This window comes from Scomber scombrus, chromosome 2 (genome assembly GCF_963691925.1).
Source record: "Scomber scombrus chromosome 2, fScoSco1.1, whole genome shotgun sequence".
NCBI classification, from domain to species: Eukaryota; Metazoa; Chordata; class Actinopteri; order Scombriformes; family Scombridae; genus Scomber; species Scomber scombrus.
This window is the reverse complement of record NC_084971.1, coordinates 22,631,440-22,654,370: the sequence shown is the minus strand read 5'-3', so window position 1 is coordinate 22,654,370 and position 22,931 is coordinate 22,631,440. Positions and strand designations below refer to the sequence as shown.

At 41.3% G+C, this 22,931-nt stretch overlaps 1 protein-coding gene across 1 annotated transcript in view; it reads left to right on the top strand.

The window, feature by feature from the left end:
* Positions 1-20,971, top strand: part of bnc2 (basonuclin zinc finger protein 2) — a 95,539-nt gene extending 74,568 nt beyond the window's left edge. Inside the window, exons 4-8 of the mRNA XM_062426077.1 lie at positions 9,589-10,161; positions 10,288-11,465; positions 11,517-11,990; positions 19,962-20,446; positions 20,501-20,971. Of these exons, the coding sequence (XP_062282061.1) occupies positions 9,589-10,161; positions 10,288-11,465; positions 11,517-11,990; positions 19,962-20,446; positions 20,501-20,784 (2,994 nt within the window). The 3' untranslated portion in view covers positions 20,785-20,971. The remainder of the gene's footprint in view (positions 1-9,588; positions 10,162-10,287; positions 11,466-11,516; positions 11,991-19,961; positions 20,447-20,500) is intronic.
* Positions 20,972-22,931: the final 1,960 nt, after the last annotated feature.

Below are 22,931 nucleotides of genomic sequence, written 5' to 3'. Positions count from 1 at the left end.
AAAAAAAATATATATAAATTTCTGTCACCATCCTTTCAGAAATACTGCCCTCTTATCTTTTTATTTGTGACTTTTTGTAAAACATAAATGAAAAGCATCTTGCTAAAACAAAGGACCTAAAATGGAAGCATGGTTAATTTGTTGTATTTTATTTTGTGCCTTTATTAAAGTATACTGTATCAATTTGTACCTTAAATATGATTCTGTATCTTACTTAAGACGTTAGAAATGCAAGGACTTAATTTTCTCACTTGCTAAAATATGCACATGCCACTGCCAAAAGTACCACTTGTTTTCAAAAAAACGTGTTTTGTCAAAAGATTAATTGTAGGCACTTCTGCCTTTTTAGACAGCTCAAAGTTTCAATAAACCGAAAAAAAATTAAAGTGAAAACATGTAACAGAGTAATACAGGCCTGATTTAAAACCCACAATGTTGAAATTTGCATGGTAGGCTGCCGAGCCAAGTAAACCATCAGGGCATAGCCTCTGTCCAGCACTCATTGATATATATCTGTTCCTCGTGTAATTTCCGAAAAACAAAAGTTAACATAATACACTGCCATAATGAATGATTTACAATTACCAAGTACTGAGCAACACATTGTTGCCAATTCGCCAAACAGTCTATATTGCGCATTCTAGGTTAACCCTCAGAGACCAATGCCATGTCTGGACCCTTGGCTGTCATTACTGTCTTTCAGAGACTGTAGCGGGCTCAGTAGCAGGCTGTAACAGGCTTAAAGCTGGAGTGAACATACTGATATCTGATGAAACTAGATGACCTTAAGGCACATACTGGTATCAACAATGCCATGCTAGTTTGTCAGAAAATGGGCTAAATAATGCTCCAAAGTTAGGCTAACTTTTGGTGAGGGTAAAATAGCATGTCCATTTTAAAAGGGGTCCTTTGACCTCTCACCTCAATATATCTGAATAAAAAATGGGTTCTATGGCTACCCATGAGTCTCCCCTTAACAAACATGCCTGTTTTATGCTAATACAATGCAGTTTTGGGCAAAAACCATGAAGTTTTTTTGCATATAGTAAAATTAGTCATTTTCGCCTATTCTAAAAATTGGTTTATTTGAATATTTCTGCATACTAAGTCCTTAAACAATCTTGGAATTGCATATATTGGGAATGACTGGAACGCTGAGATCCTTGTGGATTTAACGAGCCCAATTGCTTTCATTTGTGATGATGTCAGTCCCCATAGTAGCCATTTCATCAAAGTGACACCATTTGAAACTTTACCTCACTGTATAAAATGACTTATTGTGACCTCTAGGATAATCACATACAACCACAAACTAGAGACCTGGGGCATTCAGAGGTTGTATGGCTTTCCTAGGTACAGTGTACTGACAATAAGGGAGAGTTTCAGAGCAATTTCCAGAACAAGCGCTTGCCATCCCATCACCGAAAAATGCAATTACTTACAGAAATCCCCAAATCACAGTATGAATTTTCCTACGGTGTTCCTCAAAGCCTTGTTGTCTTAATTTGGTATTTTGGAGGGATTTTTGATCAGTTCTCGAATAGTCAAAAATAGCTACATTTTGCAACAAATCTGTGTAAGAAATGATATAGCCAAAAATTGGTGCAAAAACTTGTGAGACATAATTGAGCATGGGAATGGACATCATGTACTTTCATCATCATGTTCAAAGCCCCTATTGACTCTAAACTTTCAAAATTTCAATAGGCGCCTAACCAAAGATCAATGTTTATTACAGATTTATGACTAGAAAATCTTGACATACGGTGCTGAGCTGCATCTCAAATTAATCTTTCACTTTTATTAATGATTTCACTTCTATGTGGCATATGCTGTTGGCCTGCTATGTCCCCATGAATATCCCCTGTCCCCCTTTATAAAAGACAAGAATGGGTGTATAGTGGGTCTCTTAGGGTTAACATGACAGACACAGACTCCTTTGGGGCACCCAGACTCAGACCCCTGGTGGCCTTTCCCTCGTATGTGAGTCAGGCAGGCAGTGAAATACAGTCGGGTAAAAGAGTGGGGTGGAGGGAAGGTACCAGAGAGAGAGACTTGAGTTAATGGTCTTGCATCTTCCTGGCAGCATGTCAATAATGGCTCTGATCACATTAAGTAAAGAGTCCATTAGCTTATTCTCTTTCCTCCTGCATGCTCCATAGCAAAAGCACAGGAGAAAGCTGAAAAGCTCCTCTAATGCAGTGTGTCTGGATGTTACAGACACCTCTATCTGTTCCCATCTAGACCAAAACAAAATGACTTGGGGAGTTTTACCTGGACTACAATCCATTATCCATTCACATTTATTTCCTTTTACACAGCAGCGTGAAAGTGATGTGTGGATTATTTTGATTGTGTGTAGATCACTGTTACACTCCAGGTAGTACAGAGGAAAATGAATACATTTTTGCAACTAGGGCTGCAAGTTTTGGACTTTTATGCACAATATAGTCACAAACAACTTGTCACATATTGAATTTCAACTGAGATCTTGTGTATAGGTTTCATTGGTAGCAAACAGAAATGTATACATATATTAGTTTCTGTGTTTAATTTTTTTTTTTGGCACTGCAGCTCAACAAAGACTGTGTTTTACTACCCATTACTAGCCTGGGGATATAATGTGATAAGGGGCGGGTATTACACCAAAGAGGAACAGAAATGTCTGATACATCAAGACACAGTACAAACATGCAACTACTTGGCCAAAGAGCAAATTGTGAGCATATGTTAATGCACCTTTTCTGCAACGGCCTCCTGCCAAAATAGTAATCAAGACAAAGGAGATGTGATATAAGCGAGAGAGAAAAGCAGGTTGTCAGCCCCACCACCCCCCTCCCCCCTGCATCTCTACCAATACACACATTGGACAGACAGACCATTCCTCAGCCGCCTCACTGCTCTCTATTGGCCCTGGAGGGAGCACAGCGGCCCCCACATCTGTCTCCCAGGCCCACGACAGACCTGGCTGCTACATCCAGACCCAGCAGATCACACGAATCATCCTCAATTAATGTGAACCATCAGGCATTCCCTCGCTGCTTCTATCACTCCACCCCTCTTCTCTGAGGCATCCCCTCTAGCTTAGTGCTAGGTCCGCTGAGTTTTATACACTGACCATGGCTATGGTTCCTTAGCACAGTTGGGTGAGGCAAGCCAACGTTATTTTGTATGCTTTGTGAAGAGACAGGGAATCAATACATCAGTTCAGACCCAGACACTCCTCACATGTAAGTGCTGCGAGGTGGTTCTTCAGAGGTTCTGAACTCAGAGAACAGTCGACTTTGCTCTTCATTACACCGGGGCCTGAAATGGTTTCCATGTGCCGCCCCATCTGCACCTCTGCTGGGTTGTGGCCAAAGACTGTCCTTTCCACTTTTTAAAGATGCTGAGGGACAGCTTTAAAACAAAAAGGGTGGTGATGGTAGTGGTGGAGGTCAGGGGGGTTGGATGAATCAGAGGTTAGACAACCTTTTTTTTTTTTTTTTAAATGACGGGTTTGTTCTCAAAAACAGATAATGAAAAAAGACAACTCAGTGGGAGAAGAAACAGAAACTGTTTACTAAAGGCCACCTGGAAACTGGGATGTGCCAGATTGTGACTCACCCATCTGTGGTAAAGTCCTCTATAATAACCTCCTCGATCCCTCCCCATTCTCACAGTCTGGACTGCACTATAAATCTCACTCCAGTCGATTAGTGTGCCCTTAGCAACAACTAACACAGTGTCATGAATTTTTAACCAAAGCCATGAGTTAAATCAGGTTGAGAGGTGAAGGTAGGGTATCTTGCAGCCTGTCTGTTGATCAGTGTGTCTAGCCCAGTGAAATAGCCCTATAGCCTCCTCAGATTTACTTACACCGAAGGCCAGCAAACTCAAATCTCTGGCACTGATGAGCATAATATTGACCAAGACAATGCCCTTTGCATGGTTGTTAATTAAATGATAAAGTAGAAATGAAGCACGGATAGATCTGTTCCAAATTCTAATCAGGAATATGAACTGGTGCTGAGGGTCCTGTCTAGACTTTATTGAATCACCTGCATTTTCATGTCAGCTTTCTTTTAAAGACAATACCATTATATGGAACACAGGCTTTAGCAAATGTAGCTTTTGTGTCTATGTGGCAACAGACCCTGATGAAGACTTTATTGAAATGTTGGTGATTAAAATAATTGAAAATGGAGCCGAGTGTGTGGTACTTTTTACTATTTATCCTGTCTGTATTCTGCCATTAGTACCAGAACCTTACAAAGACTTTGGTGTGTAAGTAAAGATTGTTGAGATTGTATTTGCCATATTTGTTGGTGCTTCTGGGATGCACAAATGAACAAAAGCAAAAAAATTAGCATAAGGGGCTGTGAGATACTACAGTATACCATTTTCAGCAGCTGTTTTATCTACTGTACGTCATTCCCCACCAAATTGTAACTGCAAATTGTCACTCATTAAAACCAGACCACTCTTTTTGAGGCATCAAGACTGTCTGCTGACACCAGTCTGCTATTCTTTGCACAATACTCTGCAGAATATCCCAGAGAGATAGAGTGGGAAAGTTTAAGAAGAAAAAAAAGAGTTGAATTGTTTGGCTGCTATTTGTAATTTTTTTCTTGCAATCTGATTTTGGAAGACAGTTGTAAATCACAGAATACTGTAATCTACTACAGATTTTCTTTGCCCCTCCTACATATGATTCAAAAGGTTTTGTGTAATCACATCCTGGAAAGCAGAAGGTGACAGAATTATTATGGATTGGTCCAGTGGGAAGCTGTTGTATCTGTCTTTGATGTTTTTACTGCTGCATTGTTGATTATGAAACCATATTCATTGTGATCTTGCTGTAGGTAATGATTCATGAGTAAAGCCTCAACGATCCAATACAGAGACACAAGCTGTTGGGTCACATCCAAAAATAAATTCTTTTGATGTGTAGATCATAAATGAGGAGTTTATCGTGATCACAGAGTGCAAATTTCAACCTCTATGATTCTTACAAATGTCCTCCACCCACGTCTGGACGTAGCTACTGATTTCCCCATGGTCCATCACAGGGGAAGAAGTAGAGCTGGTTGTTCACACACGACCTCTGACCTGCCACTGGGGAGCCAATGGGCGAGCAGTCTCTGTCTTGGGAGCTCTTGCCCTCTGATGTGATGGCTCCAGGCAGTGGGCTTTACGTGAACCCATCTCCCGTGGCACCTCTCGCCACTAGATCCTCTGCATTATTCATACAGCCGAAGATGGGGTGGGGAGAGAAACAGAATATGGAAAAGGAAGAACCAAGGTTCAAGACCTTCTCTGATCACAAGGAACTTCTGCTTAACCTCCCTTGATGTGGCGAACACAGGGATACAGCAGTTTTTTTAAGGAACTGGATCTGAAAGCAGGACTGAAGATCAATGGGGATTCCCTTGAGGCTAGGTGGAGATCGCATTCACTGCAAGGTGATTGGTGAATCAATGTGGTTCCCATGGTTCACTTTGCCATTGTGAGAACTGATCCACCCCTTTGCAAGTGATACTGTCTTGTGATCTGTTGAACTGCCCTTATGATAATGTGGAATCATTGTAGCTGTCATCCTACACTTTGTATTGTACATATTTTGCATAACACATTTTATTTGGCATATTAACAAGAACATGTAAATAGAAGAGACACTTATTGATAAAGGTCAGAGATCTTGCATCAATAGCTAACATTTTCTCTTTTTGTTATGTGCCTAGCGTGGCATCTATCTCCATTGCTTGCCAATACACTCAGTCACTGAGTATGATGGTGATGATTAGAGATGAGCATACACATGTTATGCTGTTAATCCCTAATGCACACTATGCAACCTAACAACGCTGCACACCCAGGCTCTTAATACAGCATGGCACATAACCTGCTAATTGCATAATTGCCTGATTTGTTTTAACTGACAGTTGTGCCCTGGCCCATGACAAGGCCATCATTCGCTCATTCTCATTGTCAGCAATTTGCAAGGTGGATACCCCACTTCACACCCACTACACAGCATCCAGCACCACCACAGTATTAGAGACAAATGAATGAATTAAGAATGCACTGCAGCAGCAGAGAGACGAAAGAATACAGCCTTTGCTAGATTAATTCTGAGAGACATGTAGGAAGGCAGATAAAATAAACTAACAGCAGCAGGCTGTCCACCAGATAAAGTGGGTACCCCATCATCTCTTTGCTGTAATTATTGACTAATAGTCATTAACCTGGCAAACAGAGGTTTAGCTGTATTGTTTAAAGGACTCTGGGATGCATAATGACAGACTAATATGTCATAGCACTGGGGGAGATGGGGGAGGGGTGGATTAATGAGATTTTACTGGAGGGAGTGTACAAGAAGAGGTGGGGCACGCCTGGAAAATATAGGGGAAAGAGGGCCACATTAAGCTAATTGGAAGATGAGTGCCTACTTGTAAAAGTGCTTCTAATGGCATATTTGTTTCTCTCACAGCATCACAAGGCTAATGCAGGGGAGTGGAATTGTGAGACATACTGTAGTAAGGACTACAGGGGCCTGTGTTTGTCTGCAAATGTGGGTCAATACATACTTCAGATACTCATCCTCATTTAATACATGCATATTTTTCTCACCTTTGATTATTTAATACTTTTTATGAGGGTTATCCTCATTAAACATTATTGTCTGGAATTTTAACTTGCAATTATGAAGTGTTGTGTTCCAAAGTACAGTGTTATACATGAGGTACTGCAATGGCTTTTAAGAAACAGCCATGTATTAAAAAAACTGCTTGACATAGAAAACAGCAGTGGTCTCCACATGGACTGAATCTTGTTTGTCCCCTCACATCCTTTTCTAGACTGCTTTTTTACATTTAGGTTGACTCTCTGCTCCAATCATGACCCCAGCCCAAATGCTTGTTGATTGGCCTCCAAAACTCAATTGACCAGTGAACGAGTGCTTGGATAGCCTCCTCTCAGACAGGGTCCATTGCATAGCAGAACTGCTGACATGTTCTGACAGCTGGCTGGCCCTTCCTAACACTAATGGGTTGCAGCTTGGCCTGTGTCATTGCGTTTTGGCTTTTGTTTGACTTCATGAGTGGGGAAGTGAAGGCAGGGTAGGACTAATGGAGGATGAAATAAATGTCTTAACCCTGTTTGACTCAGTCAGTGATTGAGACAGGGCTGGATAACTGGGTGTTGGTTTGGAGAGCGACTTTGGTCTTGTGGATGGGTAAAAATTTTCAAAGTTGTATTTTATATTACCGCAAAGGTTGACACTAATACCTGGCATTTAATAATGGTGCTCAAATTGAAATTACACCCCTTTTGAGAGCTTCTTGTTCTTATACATTTTATTTATTTCTGTTTTATTTCAGTTTAAAGAGCTAACATCAAAGTGGGACGTTTAGAAAATGTACATTAAGTACTCTTGATTGCTATTTATTTTTCACGAAACAGAGACATTATTCACAGGAATAATACACATATGGTATTTGTATTTCTTTTTCATGCTTCTAATCAAAGTTATAATTTTGGGCTACCTTATTGCATTTACAAGCTTGGCACTCACAAATGAACCTGTTTTGTCACTAGAAAATATTAAAAGACTGGTCCACTTCTTAGAACTACAATTTCTTAAGAGACGTTCTAGTTGTAGATCTATTTAAAGATTCACTTTCTAATTTGCTTTCATTTTTTGTTTCAGTTAAATCAAATGGAAGTACTAATGCCCAGATGGCCATGCAGTATGAAATAATAGTGCCCAGGCTAGAATTTAAAGTCATACCTCCAGGCAAAAACTCCAGAGCGCACACAGAATGAAAGTGTAAAATGTTTTTTAATGTATATTTAACAACAAATACCCCAGAGACTATTGATGTTTCGTCTCAGAAGAATCCATTTCTCCAGTATATCTGAGGGCATGATATGAAACCAATAACACTTTTATTTTCTGTTTTTCTGCTCTTCTTCCTCTGTGTCTCTCCTGTTCTCTCTCTCTCTCTCTCTCTTTCGCTGTCTGTCTTTAAACATTTATCTTCTGTTTTCTCCTTACAGGCCCTTTGTGCTTTGTGATGTTGGGTTTTACAGCTTTTTATTGAACAGAGTTGCCATTTATCTTTTATAGATGCCAGCAGCTAGCACATAAGAAATGTTACCATTTCACTGTGACTAATTGTCATCGCTTGCGTTACTCCCTTGATGTCACTTGCGTCTGGTCCCCTAGGAACCTGTGTGTGAACTGTACCATTACCACTGTCTCTCTGTCTCTCTCTTGTTGATATCTTGTTCACACAAATACCCATACCCTCTTATATAACAACAGCAGTGGCAGTAGTTACAGTATGAGTATAATTTTGTTACGACTTATGTGAAGCAGAAGGAGATGTGGATTTATACATGAGGACAAAAGCAAAGGTTCGAACATTCATTGCCTCAAATCTGGTAACTCAACCACAAATCAAATGCACAGGCTTTGCCAGTACTCTCCTAGAATCCCTTGTCTCTTATCTCTTGATGTTTGACAATGTGTACATTTGCACGAAGGCTCAGCTTTTATTTCTCAGCCATTTCTAGCACACACGAAAGACACCAGCCAAGTAAAGTCTATTTGGAATAACCTCCAAGTCCCATCTGAGAAATTCTGATCTCTAACGATAGACATTTGTTTCTCACCATTCCCAAGCCAAAATGCATTTGAATGGCCCAAGATTATGTAAATTATCGATACTTAAAATTTGTGTATTTTACAATTCTACCTCTTTTTAGACGTAGCCGTGGTGTACTGAAGATGCAGTTGACAATTTCCTAGGTGTCATGTTTATTTATAACCAGTATTTCAGTATTTCACCATTAAGGTGAAATAGGATACACACATCTTAAACTTTACTTAAAAAATCATGATAAATATACAGCCTAGCCAATGTAAAGAACACAAGCTAAATGCCACTGTAAAGGCATCCTCGAACATAACCTTAAATAAACATGCGTTTTTCTCTTTGAATGTCCAAAGCCATTCCTTGATACACAGAGTACCAGTCCCATCCTCCCTCAAGCATTTCACTGCCTTAGAGATATGATGAAGAACACACTGGAAAAATGCCAACCTATGTGCGATTAGTGGCTAGCATTAATTATTCTATTATTTCTGTTAGTCATTTTTCTCTGGCTCACACAATTTTATAAATATCCCTAGGTACAGTTTGTGTACAGAGGGAGACACAGCTAGAGTTTTCATCTTTTTCAAAGCAGTTTTTTCAGCAGATTAACATCCCTACCTCAGTGCTTTTGATTTTTTTTGCTTGAGACTCAATTAAATTTTTGCCTATTCTCATCACTATGTCATTAATGACTGACAGCGCTGATTTATAGAAAAAATGAATGAGTAAAACATTGGATAGGAAAAAGGGACAGTGGAAGGGGGAGATATTTAACAAAGCTATGTTAGTTGCTTGTTGCTCCAGGGGCCTCTGAATTTCATGAGCAGAAAAGCTTGCCCTTACAAACTAACCCCTGCTCTATCTTCTCCTTTGACCATACTGATTATGCACAATCAATAATGGTTTGTATTTTTGTCTTCTTTCTTGTCTCTTCTGGGGCATGTAGGATGCTGCAGGCAAGGTGCTGGACCGCTGGTCCATCATGTCCCGAGAAGAGGAGATCATCACCCTGCAGCAGTTCCTGCGCTTTGGTGAGACCAAGTCCATTGTGGAGCTGATGGCCATTCAGGAGAAGGAAGGTCAGGCAGTTACAGTTCCCTCCTCCAAGACAGACTCCGGGATTAGGACATTCATAGAAAGCAACAACAGGACCCGCAGCCCAGGGCTCCTAACACATCTGGAAAACAGTAGCCCATCCAGCATTCACCATTTTGAGAATATCCCCAATAGCCTTGCCTTCCTTCTACCCTTCCAGTACATCAACCCAGTCTCTGCCCCAATGCTCGGCTTGCCCCCCAATGGCTTGCCTATGGAGCAATCTACCCTCCGGCTCCGGGAGCCCAGCCTGCCCAACCAAGTTGAACAGGTGGAGACCAGTGAATCAGAAGTGTCCCTGTCACCCTTCCGCACAGGCCAGAGCCCTAGCCGTGGAGCTCTAGGAGTCATGAACAACATTGAACCCAAGACAGAGCCCAACAACAGGGCATCCCCCATCTCACCATCTCCTTCCACCCAGCAGGCTCAACAACAGCAGCAACAGCAGACACAGCTCCAGCAGCAGGGCCAACAGCAGTCCCAAAATCATTCTCAGCAACCCAACAGCTTGAGTGACCACCAAGTACAACACCACTTTGTAAAAGAAGAGCATTCTAAAACCATCTCCCACCCCTCTTTTGCTTCCAAGATGCATCGCATGCGTCGCATGGGATCCACCTCACGCAAGGGCCGTGTGTGCTGCAACTCTTGTGGCAAAACCTTTTATGACAAAGGTACACTTAAGATACATTATAATGCTGTACACTTGAAGATTAAACACCGTTGCACCATTGAAGGCTGCAACATGGTCTTCAGCTCACTACGCAGCCGCAACCGCCACAGTGCCAATCCCAATCCAAGGTTGCACATGCCCATGCTGCGCAATAACCGTGACAAGGACCTCATCCGTGCCACTTCAAACACTGGCACACCTGTCATCTCCAGCACCAAGAATGGTGGTTTCACACTCACCAGCCCTGGAAGGCCACCGCTGGGCTTCACAACCCCACCGATAGACCCTATGCTCCAGTCACCTCTGCAAAGCCCGCTGGTGTTCCCTTCCCTGAAGTCAGTGCAGCCAGTCCAACCAGTGCCCCCATTTTACCGTACACTACTGTCCCCTGCAGACCTTGTTAGTCCTCCAGTGTCTCTGCCCACCAGTCCGATTCTGCCAACTACCACCAACAGTACCAGCCTGATGGACCAGCAACAGCAGATGTTGGCTGCTGCAGTGGCTTCACACAATAATGTTCACATGTCAGAGGCAGGACTCATGTCCCACCGCTTAACTCTACCTAATTCTAATCATGACCCCACCACTGGCAGCAGTGACCCCACGCCCAAAAAGAAGCCTCGTAAATCTAGCATGCCAGTGAAGATTGAGAAGGAAGTGATTGATGTGGCAGATGAATACGATGACAAAGATGAGGAAAGTGATGATAACATCCACCACAATCACCACCATCACCATTCATCACTTCTTCACAACAATGTCAAAATGAATGGAAACTGTAACAGCAACAACAACAGTGGCAGTGGTACTGGGAACCACAGTGGTGGTAGTGGGCAGCAATCCCCTTCCCAGGACGAGATGAGTCCTGGCATAGCTCTTAGAGGCATGATGAGACAAAGTGAAGATGAATGCCGGGAGGGGACTGGAAGTGACAGCAGGGGTGGAAATGATCTTCAAGGCTCAAGTGAGCTACGTTGCATGGACAGCTTCACCTCTGAGGATCAGGACCACGAGAGAGACTTTGAGAATGAGTCTGAAACCTCTGATTCCAAGATGTTTTATCGTGATGAGCTGATGGATGTGGAGGAACAGCAAAAACACAGTAGGGGTGGAAGGGGTCTGGACAAGGAACAGGACGATGAGGGTGGTGAGGAAGGCCATTTGAGAAAGGAAATGGATGGCAAGGGCCATTCTTCACCCTCCCCTCATCAGCCTCCTATCAAGATCAAGGAAGAACTCAACGATCCTACTTATGACATGTTTTGCATGAGCCAGTATGGTCTCTACAATGGAGGCATGGCAGCGGCAGCTGCTGCTGCTGCAAGCATGGCCGCTCTGCATGAGAGCTTCATCTCTTCGATGGGCTATGGGGCCAGCCCACCCAAATTCCCTTCTTCTCAATCACCAGAGGGAGACCCACGCTCAAGTCCGGATCCCAAGATCTGCTATGTGTGTAAGAAGAGCTTCAAGAGCTCCTATAGCATGAAACTGCACTACAAGAATGTGCATCTCAAAGAGATGCATGTGTGCACTGTGGCTGGCTGCAATGCTGCTTTCCCCTCCCGGCGGAGCCGAGACAGGTCAGTGCTAGAACTCTGTAATGTCAACAATTTACTTAAATGTAATTACAACAGTTGCAGGTAGGTTCAGTGGAAATTAGGGATGTCCCGATCCGATATTTGGATCGGATCGGCCGCCGATATTAGCAAAAAATGCATATCAATATCGGATCGGCCTGCACGGGAAAATCCCGATCCGGACTCCCGATCCAGTTTGTTTTCAAAACTCCGGTCCGTGTTTTCCAGCGCACCGATGTAGGTAATCCATTCCAGTTTTTTTCAGCTTTTCCCCCTAAATCCGGTCCGCGTTTTTCAGCACACCTAGCGACCTGTCCAGCATCCCACTATTTATTTTCTACTCAGCTTTTTTGTGTGTTTTGCTTTTTTAATACAGTTTACAATATTGTTTGCACTGATGGCTTTTTAAGCCTTGGTTTACACTCTTGTTGTTCAAGAGCAGAGCACTGATGCCAACTCAGTTTGTGTGGTTAATTGACTATTTATTATTTTGTCTATTTTGTGTTTATTTAACCCTGTTAAGAATAAACAGGTCAGCTTCTCATTACCAACCATTTTGGATTATTCAAACTAACCTAATTAAGTTGGCTAGTTGTTCTTAAGAGTAAAACCCTTTTCAACAGGAGTATAACAACAAAATAAGTAAATATCTTTAATCTTTAATACATGCTTGGATCGGCCGGTATCGGTATCGGCCTATGCTAAAAGCTATAATATCGGTATCGGATCGGAAGTGCAAAAAGCTGGATCGGGACATCCCTAGTGGAAATGTTTGACTCAATCTGTATCATCTGTTCTAATCTAAATAATAGCACTACATAAATCTGCAAAATATTCTATTTTTAAGGATATAGCAAATAGATGTTTTAATAAATCGATATAAGCATTTTTGAGAGAGCTATGCATTTCAATAACAATATTTGATTAGGGTTACATTTACCTGGATATGCTTAACAACACCACTTAATGTCTGTTAACAGTAGACACAAAAAAATTGATTCAGGGACATCTGCTCCGTGTCAAGTCAATGTTCAGAAGAGTAGGGTGTCAGGATGAGACACACATACACACACACACATTCAAACATGCACTAGACCATACCCATCAACCCTCCAGCTGTAGTATGTTGTTTACCTGCCCTCACAACCTCACCTTGTCACAGGGAGGTGGAAAGCGCATACATTAACATAGACAGCGGTTTGTCAAACCACTGCATTTATTAGCGCATTAGGAGGTGAGGCTAGCTATGCTCACCTGGGCTTGTTAGCACATATCAGTCCCACACACTCATTCCTCTGAATATATATACTGTAGCAGCGCTGGCAGCACGTTGATGCCATAACACATGCTGGAGACACAAAACATCACCAGTGCCTTGGGCTAGCACAGATGGCTCCCTCCATCATCAGAGCAACTTTTAAGTGTTATATTGGCCAGTGTTCAGTTAGGCTTAATGAGTAGGATCTCTTTTTCACAACATTTTATATATATCTGGTAATGATATACAATACAATTATTAATATTAAAGGAAATAAAAAGCTGTGTATGCATTCATATTTCAGTCCAATATTATATCCTTGTAAACAACAATACTAACTTGGCTGAGTTATACTGGGGTGGGGTCAACCAACACAGCAGAGACATGGTATAAAATTGCCCTTGAAACAGACTGTAAATTCCTTCAAACCTGTCTAAAATACACAGTACTTCTAGTGTATCAAATACCTCTACTGCTTACTCTCCTTTATGGAACTCACTCATTTAGATTTTTAGGGAGACTAGAGATGAAACAAAAAAAAATATCATGTAACATCCATGACAAGTGACACTTTAATTTAAGTAAGAGGCAAGTTGCAACTTACTTCATGCTTTCAAATCGGCAAACAAATCTTCCCAAAGGGAACTGCATATTTTTCCTCTGCGTTTTGTCTCACTCACACAATGGCTCTGCCCCCCATTATTTCTTCCTCCACCACTGCTTCCTCCCTCCGCCCGAACCCGCTGCTCCTTTTCCACCCCGAGCCTTTTATTACATTTGTTGTTCTGGTGGCATCTGTTCCTACCACTGTTTGTTCATTAGAATCATGTAAATAGAGTAGGTGACTCTGGGACTCCATTAGAATGGATTTGGGAGGGGAACAGGGGGAGCAGAACAGAAAAAAAGAGTTAGCATTAGTGAAGGTGCAACCCCGCTGCTCACCTGATGCAGCTGTGCCAGCAGCAGCAAGATGGAAGAATAGTTATTATAGCATGCATTGCATCAGTGTGGTGTACTGCCACCGTTTGTTAGCTCCCCTCTTTTGGCAAGACTTTAGAGAATGGAATAGAGAATGCCTAAGGCATGACTGGGCCGCTGTTTAACACATGCACACACATTATGCACGCTCACTTGCGCACGCTCACATACACATAAACACATACTGCATGTACAAATAGATAACAGAGAATACAATATGTTCTTGTATACACCTTATCTCTTTGTAATGATCCCCCTAATGCTTTAAAACAGTTGTTTTATATAAACAATTGATAACCTTATCTCAACTTTCAAATAGCAAGAATATAGAAATTCAACATGGCAACAGTTTTTAATGATAGCTACACCTAAACACAAATGAAAGACTAACCTTTCCATAATCTAGCTCACACACTGAGCACCACTGGAAATAGCAGATGTTGTTCAGATTTTAATTAATGCTTAGTGGTTATTGTGAAGTGTCGTCTATCTGCATTGACATCTGCTGCGATGACTCCAATGATGGCTCATGGAAACTTCACTTTACTACAGTTTAAGAGATGGCAGGAGTGAGAATGAAAAAAAACTCATATAAAAAGAAGAGGGCAAAAGTATGGTGTGGAGAAGGTGCATTTTCACAAATATGCAGTCAGAGGTTTGGCATCAAAGAAAGGAGTGACTGGAGTGCTTTAGAAAGGCAGAGGGGTTCAAAGATTAGACCACATTGCACATAGAAAAGGTAAAACCTCAACATGAACTCTTATATACTCACTCACTGTGACAGCTTGGATGTGCATGTGTGTGCGCAACAGTTTAAGTCCATGATGAGAAACACCAGCATATAAATGCCATTCAAACACAAAAAGTGGCAGAACATATGGGGGACAGAGATAACTTTGTAGCGAGGAGGGACAATTACTGCTGTGAACATAATGCATCTTTCAGCCAGGGATGTACAGTATAGCTCTGGGTGGGTGAGACCTAAGCACACTATTGTTTCCAAACTTTTTTCTGTGGGGGATAAATTCCTGATAGCATATGGGACATATTACTCTGCTGCTGGTTCAAACAGGGAACAAAACAACTAAAGTAAGAGCCTTGCATTGCTAGAGGAATCCTTGGGCTTTGAGACGAGTCAATACACAAGCTGGACTCTCATCAAATCTGTCCCTGGATAATCCTCTAATGATATAATGCATGTTTGAGTGTAATGGTAGCAATAAAATCGGAATATAATTTGGTTGTTTTCATAAGACCATTTGCTCTGATATGATTAAGAAACTGCATTTAAAGAGAATTTTACACAAAATAATGTTTAGAATGCTTATTACTAGTAAATTAGGTAAATCAAACTCCATTCTTTTTCCTAATTAAATTTTCTTGTCAACAATGTTGGTAGTACTGATTAATAAGCAGCTCTTTCCAGTGGTTCACATCAAACTTTAAGAATTGATAAAAAAAAATAATATTTAATACAAAGTAATAATCTTTAAAAAAAGAACAAATACCATATTTTATCTAATAAAGGGACAGTAAATCTGTTTTGGTTGTGCTTTTTGTTACAGCTAACTAATATATTCTACAGCAGCTTTGTAATATGTAACCCTGTCTGGCTTCCTCTTCTCAATACCTCCCAAACAGCTGTTAACATCCAGAAACAGGGAAGTATCTTTGCATTTCTGATTAGTCCATTGACTGAGTGAAAAGCCAAAGGCACGTAAACACACTATCAGACAGTGGCAACAAAAGCTCCTGTATCAAAGTGAAGCAGAAAACGTAGGAGAGGTCATTTGATCTACTGAGAAAAACAACCAAAGGCCAATGACATTTTCAGAGTAGGGCGCACTGTAAATGTATTGCCATGGAAAAAGTATCACAAATGTTTGGATCCTTGCCCTATTTACAGCGTAAAACTGCAGGATTAAAAACAGATCTCACACACGCACATATGCAAACCTTTATGCGCATGATTCAGAATACTGCACATAATCAGACTCAGGAATACAGGAAATGATCATTTAATGTGCCCTTGAGCAAGCATATAACGTGTGTATGTTTTTAAGTGTAAAACAGAGAGCAACACAAGAGTATTTGTGTGTGGTTTTACAGTGGAGTATTTTCTCCCAGCCTCCTGGCCGTCGGCTGCACGGAGGTAAATAATTGCATATTTATTGTGGAGAGTGAGCCGCGTCGGCAAAAGAAGCTGTATGATAAACTGCTGGAAAGGCACGCGTACCACTAATTATCACCATTATTAGACTTGTTAATCACATTTTTTTAAATCAGTGATAAGAGTTTTCCTTGCTTATCTAATTTTTATCAGCCTATCCTGCTTCTTTTTTTTTAACCTTCACTCCAACATTTTAACCTGATCCCTCTATGTCGCTACTACAACTAGGTGCCTTCCTAGTTCACGTTCCCATGTTGCAGCGGTGCGCAGCTCACGATCCCGGCATGGGCCACTGCAAATGTAGAGAGTGAAGGTTAATTATGTTGGAGAGTCTCTTTCCTTCCCTCTCCTTCCTCTCTCTGTCTCCCTCCCTTTCCCTTGGTCCCCTCACTGCATGTGGGCCCGGCTCCGCTACTCGACAATCAGCTCTGTTTGTCTGTTATAAACAAAGGGCACACTGCTCATAGAGAGAATATATTAGCAAAGCCACTCACCCCAGTTCAAAATATAAGCTAATTAAAAATAGGCACGCTTGAAATATTCCATCCCTTTGGTTTATCACTGACATTTTTCTTATGATGTATTTTTAGGAGAATAAGGGGAATTATTATACACTTTGATGAATAACATATAGAGCCTTATGCAAGTATACTGTCATTAATAGAATTCTAGTTCTGAGTAATATCAGGTCATTTTAAATTATAACTTGTACATAAAATGTTATTCATGTGATATTTAATGAATATTTAATGTCTATCCACTCGTTTATGAGAGTATCCTCAAATCACTGTAGCCTTTTTTGTTCAGCAGACTGAAACAGACTGAAACAATGCAAAGCAGATACAGCAGTGACAGAGAGTGATAAATGTTTCTAAAACTCTTGTCCTCCCACTTACACCCAGAACCTCGTAACACACCCCAAATGACAGAAAAGACAAAGAACCACTGGTGTCAGTTTAATACCACTCAGCCCTCCATCTCATTTACACATTATGAGTCATTTAGACAACATACACACATACACATGTATACACACACGTACGCACTGACACAAAAACAAGGGCAAGGGCCATCACATGAACCTAAAGATGATTAACGCCGAGTTGGGACAGGCACACTCTCGCTCTACCTCCTCTGCACAGTCAAAAATGGGCTCTCTGGAGGCCTCCCCCATCTTTTGGGCGAAGATGAGACTGTCAAATTGGTTTGCCAGCCACATTACTGGCCAACAGGGAGGTGGAGATGGAGGAAGGGGGGTGGCAGTGGTTGGGGCGGGGGTCGGCTAAGGAGTTGGGTTTGGGGGAGGAAAGACAGAGAATACTGAAGTGGAGTGATGGAGGTGGAGGAATGGAGGGGAGTGGGAAATGGGGCAGAAAGTCTAAATCTGATAAATGAAGGGATAAGTGCATTATGCCCACTGTGTCTGGATTCTGCTGACTTATTTAGATTTTTTAGAGAAAGAAGACATTACCATCACAAGGTTTAAATTATAATGTTTAGGCAAATGATCAGAGATTGAGATATTTTCTCTTCTGCAGTTCTTAGAATGATTGTTAAAAATGATAAATAGATTTATTTTCTGCCACTTATTTTTGTATGTTATTTGCATATATCTATACATGGATAACAAGATCATAATGAATGTGAATATTGTTCATAGATATTGTTGTAGTATTCTAACAATGTGGTGTGCATTTTGAGTATTTAAAATGGCTACTGTAGCTATAGCGCAGACTACTACTTACTGCATGACATTTAGCATGTTTGACTTTAATATCTTAAAACTGAGGTAGCCATGGTTAACTTAGAGCTTATTAGCAGTGAGAAGGTGTTGTTATAGAGATGGAGACATGTTGCAAAGGACCTGCCTACCTGAGCATCATCAACAGCATCCTGAAATTCAGGCTTAACTGAGCAAATCTATGGCCTCTCTGACATCAAAGCCTTGTAGTTGGAATCACTGCAGTGGAAATTAAGGAAAAACATGTCCATGTCTTTATATACTGATTACAACATTCGTCAAACTGCCTAGAAACACTTTGGCCTCCCACAGCCAAACGTCCACACATGCATTTGACTAGACAGGGATGCAACACCACAGGCATTGAATCATGACTCCCATATTTTATCCATAAGCTAACGCCATATGGGTGCAACTGTACTATCAAAGGATAAAGAAGAACAAAGGATTTATATAGTCTTTTTGAACAAAGTCCCACTATATGGAAGTAGTATATTTTCTGTTTTTCACACACCTACAAACAGACACCAGCACGTAAAAATACACACACACACACATGCAGTGACAGCCATGGCCAATCGATTTGCCACGCTCTCTCTCCTCAATGCTGACAATGCTCGAGTGGACGGGCTCCTGGTTGCCTGGTTCACAGAAAAGGGTCCCTCAAATGAATGTATTTTTACCTCTTGCAGGACAATGTCGGATAGGGAAGTAAATAATTAAAGGAAAGGGACCCTTTTTGACTGCATCAACCCTGCCACTGCTGGTAAGCTCTACTATCCATTGTGACTCCATTTTTGCCCGTCCTGATTCAGGATGACCCTTTTCTTTTCATTTTTTTAAATTTTTGTTTTGTTATACACACATGTGCCCTCCCTGCATGGAAACCCCTCACATTAAAGGCACTGAGTGTATGCATATTTTCTTATTTGATTTAAGTGCTGACCTGATATGAGAGGAGTGGGCCTTGTGTATGTCATATATGACGCCGGTCATTAGTTGCTTAAGTTTCCTTTCTGTGTTATGCAGTTTTATTGTGACATGTGTGGCGTGGGTACCCTTTTTCTTAGTCCAACCTGGCAACTGTGAAATTGGAGTGAAAAAGCATTGAATTAGATTTTTCAGGCCCATTTCACCTTGCATCCTTTAGCATGGCTTTGTATGTTAACTGAAACCCACACTAATCGTATCTTGGCTTAAGCATGGCACTTGTTACTGAGTTTCTTTCATCAGCTGTAGCACAATGTGTGATACAGTTTGCCTTGTGTTTGGGAAAAAATGCCCATCTTAATTAAATCCAGGGCTACATAAAGACATGTTCATTGAGGTGCTCGATTAAGCCACCTCCAATAGGGAACGAATGCGATAATGCTGTCAGGGCCTAGTGCTAATATGCTATCCAGTTCCCCTCGATTATCACATTACCACAGCTCGAATCAATTGATAAACTCCCATTCAATATGGTGGAGTATTTAATTGAGTCAGAGTCTATTGGATTTGAGGGCTGTGCAGTGCAGACATGCTGACAGCAGTAAACACTAGCAGGATGCTCTCTCTCTGTGCTATGTTAGTGCACTTTTCTGAGGAGAGCTGCAGGGTGGATTTCTCTCTCTGTGTGACTGTCTGTGTACCTCGACTGATAGTAACAATAGTTGCACATGTAGCTGTTCTTGCATATTGAATCTTTCTAGTCTAATACCATTTTAGAGAAGTAAGAAAATTGTATGAAGAATATGTATTGAAACACGGTAGCCTTTTTTTTTTTTTTAAGTGTTTTTTTTATACATTGGCAGCATTCTTATCTGTAACTATGTTTTCCTACTTTAGGCACAGCTCCAACATTAACCTGCACCGCAAACTGCTGACCAAAGAGCTGGACGACATTGTCCTGGACCCCCAACTAACACCACTGCCCAAGGACCTGCGAGCCGAGATACTGGCCAAGATCTACGCTGGGCACCACATGGGCTTGGACCCTATGACCGGGATGGGCATCGGAGGCGCCAGCTTCGGGCCCACCGGCCTAAACCACGATGCCCGTTCCCCCATGAGCAATGAGTATCCCCACCACCCTCTCAACCACCACCTTAAAAACCACCACACCAACGGCTTCTCCCAGGGCCAGCCAGACGACTACATGGTGTTGGACCTGAGCACTACATCTAGTGTTCAATCCAGCAGCAGTGTCCACTCCTCACATGAGTCAGATGAGGGCAGCGATGAAGGCATCCTATTGGATGACATGGAGGAGGAGGAGGAGGGAGAAGAGGATGAGGAGGAGGGCAACAGTGAGGGGGAGGACTGCTCCCAGCGTGCTGTGGGCCGGGGTGAAAGGAGGCATCAGGATGAGACTGGAGAAATAAGAGGAGGAGGACAAGGTGATGAATTGGAACCTTCCTCCTCGCCATTCCTCCTTTCGTCCACTGGGGGCAGTAACAGTGGCAGTGGGATCCTCTGCAACATCTGCCATAAAATGTACAGCAACAAAGGGACCTTGCGTGTGCACTACAAGACTGTGCACCTGCGCGAGATGCACAAGTGCAAAATCTTTGGTTGCAACATGGTGTTCAGCTCTGTGCGCAGCCGTAACCGACACTCTCAGAACCCCAACCTCCATAAAAACATGCCCTTCTCTACAATAATAGACTAAATAATGACTTGATATTCTACCCTGTCAGTTTGCCCGCTCCTCCCTTCATCCTTCATCCTAATTCCTCCTCAAATTAGCTTTTAACCCCAGCCCAGGGCCATCAAATACAAGCTAAATGCCTGTATGCCTCCTGCCCATCCTCTGACATTTCTATGTCCCTCTATAAAATTAATTGACTCTAAATACAGTTTATTATCGTGACCTTTGACTTTTCCTTCTTTGGAGGAACAGGATGACACTCTTGAGCATGGAGTTTGCTTTATAACAAAACTCCAGTTTCATAAGCCCCTCCATCTTTCCTTTCAAACTGCTCCCCACTTTGTTTTTCATGTCCGTCTCCAAAGAATCTATTCAAACTCTTATTTGTGACTTTGCCTGCAGAAATGATAGTATTAAAAAAAAAGAAAATCTTCTTGTTGTATTTGTGTAATGATAGCTTTTAAATGAACCCCTTACAAAAGCATGACAGCTTCATTTGTAAATAATGTCCCAAGAGGCTTTTGGTGTAAAAGAGTTGTGTTGATGGTTGTTTGCTTCTTTTTTCTCTCTCTTTATGGTTTTATGTTACAGTCCAGTACAATACTTCCAGCTTTAGGCAAGAAAGAGGTAGCATCTTACTAGCTTGACTCATTTATGTTAGCTTCAAAGACATATTTTAAACTGAGTCCTAGGGAAAAAAAAGAATATCATGTGACTTGTTTTATCTACTTGTTAGATATTCAGAGGTTGCCGGCATGCTCTTTTAGGCTCCTACACTGATATCATTCTCTGTATTTCTATTGATTTTTTTTGTCTGTTATGTTTATGAGCTTTAGTATACCAATTCAGTTTTTGCACTTTGCATCTATACAAGGGGATGTGTAATATTATTATAATGAGGACTTTTGCAATGGTGAGTTTAGGTGTTGTTCGGGGTCATTGATGGCTACAGCGCCAGGGGAAATGACAGAACCTTCAACATACTTGTGCCAGTTTCTTTTTGCACGCGCTCAGTTTCAAACACAGTTTCACAACAGAAAACATTAAGAAAATGTCCTCCACATACAAAACTCAAGATCTTCCCCCATCGCTAGGCCAGGTGTGACTGAATATAAACTGCTGTTTCACAAACACAAAGATTTTAAATACTGATGAATTCTCTCCTCATGTTTTGTTTAAGGAGTAATCCGTGTATGGTTGCCAGTTATCACAAATAATAATTCAGAAGTTTAGTGGGGTAATTTGTTTAAAGCATGAAAATATTGTGACATTGTCAAACAAGATAATCAATTAATAATGAAATATGACTGTCCCTTGGATTTGACAAAAAAGAAAGTAGAGGGGAAAAAAAGAAGAAATAGTCCTTCAACTGTGACCAAAACAAAAGTGTTTGGCTAAGAAAAGCTCTTTCAGTGTGACATTGTACTTAAATCATGCCCCATTGGATTGATATGATGCACTTGAGTCTTAAATCTTTTGCTGTGATATCTTAGGTATCAGTTTCCATTGCTGAGTGTTGGCTACAAATGTACTCTATGAAAAATGTTGCCATTTTCCTGGCATTTTTAACATGTCCATGACTGTCTTACGGTACAAATATTTCCAGAAACTGGGCAAAGTAGCCAAGGGAAGGGGTATTTATTGGTGGGTGATGTATCCTGATGGAGAATTTTTTGTCCAGTATGAGAATATTTTTTGTAAAAAGACAAAAAATAGAGATTGTTCCTCAGTTTGACTTGTTTATCAATGTATTAGCAATGCCATGTGTTACTATACAAGGATATCTTCTCTTACTTGACTGGTGCTACACACAGAGGGAAAATATGCAGTGTTATGTGGTGTGCTGTACAGTATTCATAACATCTTACATCCATAACAGTGTTGAGTTCCATTTGTTTCATACTTAAGCCATTCTGCAATATAGACATGACCTATTCTAGTGAAATATTTCATGCCATTTTTTAAAGAATCAACCTATATGACACATGCAGTTTTCAGTCCTCTCTTCTCAGAGATAAAGAGAGCAAGACAGAGAGCTGAGGCTGATAGAAAGGTTGCGGAGGTGGAAGGCTGACTAGGGAGGAAAGGATGACAGCAACGATCATTAAAAATGTGCTGCTTCTCCGTTACCTGGAGGCGTCCCTGCCATTCCAGCTTCTTCTGTCTAA